This window comes from Anopheles cruzii, unplaced genomic scaffold, assembly GCF_943734635.1.
Source record: "Anopheles cruzii unplaced genomic scaffold, idAnoCruzAS_RS32_06 scaffold00764_ctg1, whole genome shotgun sequence".
Lineage (NCBI taxonomy): Eukaryota > Metazoa > Arthropoda > Insecta > Diptera > Culicidae > Anopheles > Anopheles cruzii.
In genome coordinates this window covers 1-7080 of record NW_026454351.1, presented here as the reverse complement: position 1 = coordinate 7080, position 7080 = coordinate 1, and the positions used below count along the sequence as shown (strand labels likewise).

Genomic DNA, 7080 nt, shown 5'->3' with positions numbered 1-7080 from the left:
GCAGCGTCTTAGGAAAAACGCCCAAGACACTGGGATGGCTAAGAAGTGGCGCAGCATGCGAAAACCTCTGCGTCAGGTCGAGAAGAAAAGCGCGATTAGCGTTTTCCCAAATGTTTTCCCTGATGCTTCCGACGGAAACTGATTTTCTTTCGTGCATTGCTACGAGTCTCACCTTGCTTTCCTCCTCCATTTCTTTCGGTGGCCAATTCCTTTCCTATTCCAACGGCAATAAAGAAAATTCTAACTACGGCTTTTGCGGTTTTCAGAGAAAATGTGTGTAAATAGTTACAGGCTGAGGGTCTTAAGGAGAAACACTACAATGAACAGTCTTATGACAGAGCCGGCCCCCACCAGGCAGCGACCCGTAAAGGTGATATCCTCCTGATCTACGACTATGAGCGAGCCCAGGCACTTGCCCTGCGTGATGATGTCCTGCGAGGGGAGCGCCGACTGCTTCCAGCTTCCGCCGGCTGTTGCTGAGATGGTGGCGCGCCGAGGGGGCCGAAATTTATTACAACAAAGCCGAGTTCCAACGCAACGAGTAGGATCCTTGCTAAGATCGATCGCACGCCCGATCGCTGGCCTGATTACCGCCTAAAGGTATGCAATCCGCAGTGCGTGAAACGTCTTCGACCGTTTTCAGTTCACACTGATCCTTCGCCAACCAAACAAGATCGACGCGTGTTCGGGACCTCATGAAGGATCCTTTGGCTAATTAGTGAAGGCTGTCATCAATTAACAAAAACCAAGTTGCTTGTTTCCTGGCTGGTTACTATCTTTTATTCAGTTCAGTCTTCGGCTACAAATCATACAAAAGATCGTGTGTTTGTGTGTGTGTGTGAGTATTATACCTTCGAAACATATGCCATAACTTACTACACCCTACGCAGTGGATTACGTGCGGTTTATAAATAACGTCCTTACGCCTAATAGGATCACTATGTATGAGATAGAATATTGTACACGCAAATTCGACACTTATAGACTTCTAACGCTAACGCTCATTTTGGTTGAGTATACGGTGGCTGCAGATGTGGGGCGGGGGGGTTCGTTCAGGAGACTGTTCGCTTAGCTGCAGGTCATGAGCGATGGCGGCGGCTGCATCGTGCTGCTGGGATCATGCACGATCACTCCCCGGTGACCATGCGAGTGTCCCATCGGGCGACCACCTCCCAACATTCCCGCCGCGTAGCTGCCTCCGGAGTGCTCCCGCGTTGGTGGAGTACTATTGGCCGCCGCCGGACCGCCCGCACCGTGGTACGATCCGTACGAGCTGTCGTCCGAGTGCGTCGAGTGGATGCGCCGGGTGGCCGCGTATAGCGATTCCGGTCGCTCCTGGGCGCGGGCCATCGTGTTCAGCAGCTTATCGCAGCTGCGGAGGAAGGAGCGGTTCAGAAAAGGGAACTATCCGTTAGAAAGAGAACGATCATCTAGGTCAGTACACAGCCTCGGCTGACTCGGCGGAAGGCGGACGGAACACAGCTTACCCGGCCTGTTCGTGGGCGTCCCGCAGCGCATCGGTCGAGCAGCTTGGATTGCCCCGGACGTAGATGGACTGGAATGGGCCGGAACCCTGCACTTCCGCCACCTGCGAGTGGTGGCTGGGCCGTGGGGCCAGCTGCTGCGAGAGATGTTCCGCCAGCTGCTGCTGCCGGATGACGTTCCGCATGCCGTAGACACTTTCCGAGCGCTGGTGGAGTTGGTTCTGCACGTTCTGGTTCTGGCTGTGGGCGGTGTGCGGTTGCTGGGACACTCGCAGAGGGTACAAGCTCTGAGCCGGTACTAGCTGGCCCGGGCGCAGGGTTGCCGTGGCCGCAACCGTTGCCGGTAACTCCTGGTTCAGGGCCATGTTACTCTTGGCGTACACCGACTGCGAGCGATTGAGGTTGGAGCGTGACATCTGCGGCGATTTACCGAACATCGACTTGGCCGCCCCATAGATCGGTTCCAGTGGTTCAATCTTGATCGCCGGCTGATCGCTGGCCGCGTACATGCTGTGACAGAAGCGCGACGGCAGAGTTCCGCTGTGATGGCGCATGTTCTGGAACTTTCCGACCGTCGCCTGGGCACCGAGCTTGCTAAGATCGACCGTACAGTTGTTGACCTCGTCCGGAGCGGCGCTACTAGCGGTCACACTCGCACAGGCGGTACCCGCCTTCGTGGCACTCCGGGACCGGGGCTTCGGTGTGAACACAAACTGATGGATCAGCCCGGCGATGATGCCACCGATGAACGGGCCCACCCAGTACACCCAGTGGCTGTCCCACTTGTTCAGCACGAACGAAGGACCGAGCGAGCGGGCCGGATTCAGGTAGGGCATCTGTGGGCGAGATATGGGAAGGACATAAGGTACATTTTGTACGTTGGCTACTCCTTAACGCGCTGGTTACTTACCGATACGAAGCTACAAGCGCTGTACGCGGCCCCGATGGCAACGGTCGAAGAGCCGAAGTACTTCCGGAAGGAGTTCGTCGAGATCAGATACGTGAGGACGACGATGAACGTCAGGATAAATTCGACGCCGAAGCGCTCCCACGGAGCGAGCTGAGCACTGTGCGAAACAGCAGCCTGTAGATTACCTTGATAACCCGGCACTGTTACGCTGCAGAAAGGGGACAGAAAAAAGCAAGTAATATGCGTCATGAGTCGCTATGCCTTTCCGGGGGGTGAGCGCTGTTTTATAGTGAACCAATAATCCCCGTAATAATGGGCGTTTTACGGTCCATTTGCAGGGATTAAGACGTGTTGGTTCACTCCGGTTGTGATGATTTGCATATAACGCGATCAAGAGATAATCGACGACGTCATCGGTGAATCGTGCAAAAAAGCCGGAAGCTCAATCGATTTATCGCAAATCATTGCTTCCATGTTCCGGTGTGGTGTGACTTTTCCCAAACACCGCCCATATGGTGGCCAATTAGGCGTTTATTCACCGTGTTGTGTAAAATCAAACAGACTGAAGGGATTTGTGGCTAAATTCGTCACTATCCGTCATCCATCATGTTGCGATGCGTCCTGAAGCTCCTTTTTTTATTTGATGTTCTTCGACCACTTGTTCCCGGTTCTCTTCCGGCCGCCCGAACCTGTTTTGTGTGTGACGGGGTGGGGACGCCGACAGCGACAACAAGTGAAATTTGGCTCAATTTCAAAATCACATCACGTTCAAATTCGTGGTGCGTAAAGCCAACCGCTGCCCGTCCGTCCGTCAGTCGACTGTGCACCCCTTTCTAGGGCCATCTGATCCTGCCGGCCAGGGCAGGGTATTGTAAAGTTTGTAAAAGGGGTAAAAACCGGTTCCGCTGGCTCGCAGACCACAGTCCGCAGTCGGAAGTGCCAGTGCCGTTCCCTCGAGTGGAGTGGATTTTAAACTTCATCCGCGTAATTGATACATGTCCTTGGGAGGGGATTTTTTTTAAAGCGCTTGCCCTTCAATTCGCACACACACACTTGCCCTATAATCCGCGATCATCGGAACCACACTTCAGCGTGCGCGATAAGAACCTCGGCTGACCTCGCAGCATCCGGAAGTTGGTGGACCCTCCCGAAAAACCAGGGGTTGCCGTGCCGTGAAATTGGCCAAGAAGGGACCGGCGATGAGCGATGATGGTGGTGGTGCTCGGCGCCGGGCCGAACAGTTGTTTGTTTTTCTGTGACCTCGGAGGGGCGCGCTCTCGAGTTCGCGCCGGGACCCTTACGGATTCCCTTCGCACTCCGCAGGTTGGCAGGTCAAAGCAGTTTGTTACAGTTTTTTATTGCGACCACACGGGAGGGAGGGACAAGTGCGGACCATCGGGTCGGGCTTTCCCGATTTGTAGAGACGCCGGCCGGAAGTGGGCCAAAAATTGGCCACTGGCTTTGATTTCGCAATGGCAAAGCAATAAATTTTAAAACCGCCGAAAGTTTTACGACGTCCACCGGGGGGATGCGTGCAAATTGGTGAACTGTCGTTCCGTGGTTTGGCCGGCCCTTCCAATCGATCGATTGACTCGTTCCAATTCAGACCGATTCCCGGGCTTTCCCGGGGCTCGTCTCAGTCCTCTCGGTCCATCATCTGCCGCTGACTTCAAGAGGGCCGAAGATAATTGATTCGTTAAGCGAAGAACTCCGGGCGAACTTCTCAAATTTTCCGTCAACCGCAGCTTCTTCGGCCACTTCCACATCTGTTGCGCGCCGCATCCGCGATGTTCCCACAATCCTTTTTGCCACTCGCCCGAACCCATTAACGAGCGCATCGCCGGAAACACTTCCACCCGGCCGGCCCTGCGGAAGCATAACTGTCAGCATATGCAGATGTTATTGCTGGCCAATCACTTCCTCGTTTGCCTCGTCCTTCCGGCCGCCAACCTCCGTGCGGTTGGCGGTGCAACAATAACAACAACGATGCCCACGATGATTGTGGTTATTATTTATTTGCATATGGCACGACCGCGCCGAGCCCAAACTTCCAGGGGTTCCGTGGTTCATTGGAAAAGGATTTTGGGTCGAAAAAGTGGAACATTGCCATTAGAGGGTGCTGGCGGCGACCCTCGCGTGGCTACGCAAAGTGTTTCATTGTTTGACTTCGGTTAATCAGAAAGCGGAAGGACACAAAAAACCGGCTCTGATCAGTGGATTCACTTGTTCCGGGCGAGATTTATGGCCTCGGGTACTGCATCTCATCGGGGCCCGTTTTGGTGCATTTTCGGCCACTTTCGGCAATCAGATTGAGGGCTCTGCTTCGAACCAGGCTGCGGTGTTAATCCCAGGCACTTCTTTTTATGGGCCACAGAGGCAAACAACGCACCGAGTGGGCCAAACCGCGAGGTTAGTTAGCAACTGCACTAGGGGTGGCCGTTTGTTTGTGAAGACTGTCGCTTTCACTGGCCGATGTGGTTTACGCGCGGTAATCATTGACACCAAATGTCGATATTTTTTGTCCCGAGGAATGGATTCTGGCCACTTCCTCATCGGTCGGGTGCACGCAGCGAAGGCATTAATTGTCGGAAAAAGGGCACCGCGGCATCATTTTCATTTCCAATCACGTGCGCTCGATCGGTCTTGCGGTGCGCCTGGCGCCAGAACCCTGGCACCGGCGGCCGTAAGGTGTCCGTCAGACGGACTCAGTCACGATCCGGAATAAATCATCAACCAACCCTTTGTCTTCCCTTACGTCCGTTCGTGTTTGAGTTGCATTTTTACCCAACGCTCGGGCGCCCGAGCAAAATCAACAATTTCCGGATGTTGTCCTCCTTGCTGCGACATAAAGGACCTCCGTTTCGTTTCTCATTAGCCCCATCTTCGTCACAACAGTCTAATTGCGCGCCGTGCACCAGAGCTGCAACCAAAGCTTGCCACGTTTGTGACATTGTCTGGCGACGGCCAACGAAAAATGGTGCAATTAAAGGAAGGGAAAATAATGCACAATCAACGACCGCAGTCGCTTCGCCAAAGTTGCGCCCCGAACTCATGACCGAGTTGCACCGAAAGCAATAAAAGTTTACCGTTTCATCTTGCCCAACAACGCATCACAACCCTGCCCCCGGAGAGTGCGCCAGGAGTTGCCATTTAACCATCGAACCGGATGCGCCATCAAAAGTTTTTGGAGAAGAAAATATGCAAATTGAGAGTTTGTGGCTGCGAATTGGAGGCACCAAATTGCAGCTGACCGGTGGGCCTTCTCGGGTCGTCTCTGTCATTTCCGTGGGAAATTGGTTTCAGCAAGTGGAGTGTTTCATGCACTTCCGTGTTATTAACTCTTCCGGATGGACCCAATAATCAGCAGCGGGCACATACGCACGCACACACGAAGGAAGAGTTGCGTTCTAATTGATCATGAATTAAATGCGGTTGTTTCTTCTTCAGTACCTCCCCAATATTATTTTACAACAATAAATATAATTGAACCATCAGCATGAATCATTTTTTATCTACAAAGACTTGTTTCATCTAAAATGCCTGCCTGGAATATTGAAATAATTGCTTTGTAATAATGTTGTTAAGTATCATAAAACATGCAAAAGTACCATAAAATACCATAAAAATGCAAAATATCCATAAGTTTGTTACAAATTAAGTTCCACTCAGTCTTTATCAAACTGAAATCATCGATCTCTTTACAATGAAATACATATTCGGTATTTTAACAAATCCGTAAACTCTATTAAAAATAGTAGAAACAGTAGACATTTGAAAAATACTGTAAATACTCCAAAATGTTAGTGTTTGCTTAATTGCTTACTTTAGCTCTTAATTTAAAAAAAAACTTACGAGTACAGTAAACGTAAAAACAGTTAAATGAATCAATGAAAGTAAACAAAAATAGGGAACAAGTACAACATCCAACCAATGAACGAACGAACATATTACAACTGAAAGACTAAACTGAACTTAAAACTTAACGATGTGACTTAAACAACTGAAATAATACCTGGACAAAATAGGGTACAAATAGTATCATTTATTCAATAATAGAAGACTAAACAAGTACTGATAAATTCAAGTATTAAAAAATCGAAACATAAATAAGGCATCCTTAACAAAATTTCGAAAAAATGTTTTTTTTTTCAAGTTCCTGACAGTTTGTGTTTGTATTTCATTCAATGAAGCCAATCGATCACAATCTCCTATCCCTGCCTTGTGTGTATTTGTTTGAAAATGTATATTTGTTTTCCCATTGCGGACACTCGTTTTAAAACACACCTTATCGGTTAAAATAAACATCCGATGCCGCGTGCTGATTGATCGAGTCAGGTCACCGAGTGCCGAGTGATTGAAGAGACCAGCGTCAAGACCTCATTAGCGCAGCATCTTCAGTTTATCAGATAGCACCTTGACACGGAATTCCCGAAACCCAAGCAAAGGCCCAACCGTATCCGATTTTACACTTTTTCCTCGCACTTTTCCGACTGGAAACAAATATCTCGCGTTGCATCGCGCCCGGTCGCACGTGCATCGACATGCGAAAAGAACCCCTTAGAACGTGGAACGGCCTCTCGGATGCACGGAGGGTTCGCCTGTATTGAAAACATCTCACTTCCCGGCCGACGCTGCGACATGTACACCACGATGGGTTCAAGTGACAAATGAAAAGGCTCATCTTCT

General features: G+C 50.6%; 1 protein-coding gene across 1 annotated transcript; it reads right to left on the bottom strand.

The window, feature by feature from the left end:
- Window positions 1-1068: 1068 nt before the first annotated feature.
- On the bottom strand, window positions 1069-4272 carry LOC128276228 (neurogenic protein big brain-like). The gene is made up of 4 exons (XM_053014701.1): window positions 4217-4272; window positions 2395-2602; window positions 1488-2320; window positions 1069-1372 (listed from the first exon to the last, which is right to left on the bottom strand). The coding sequence occupies exons 1-4, from the start codon at window positions 4270-4272 to the stop codon at window positions 1069-1071; spliced, it is 1401 nt and encodes a 466-aa protein (XP_052870661.1).
- Window positions 4273-7080: the final 2808 nt, after the last annotated feature.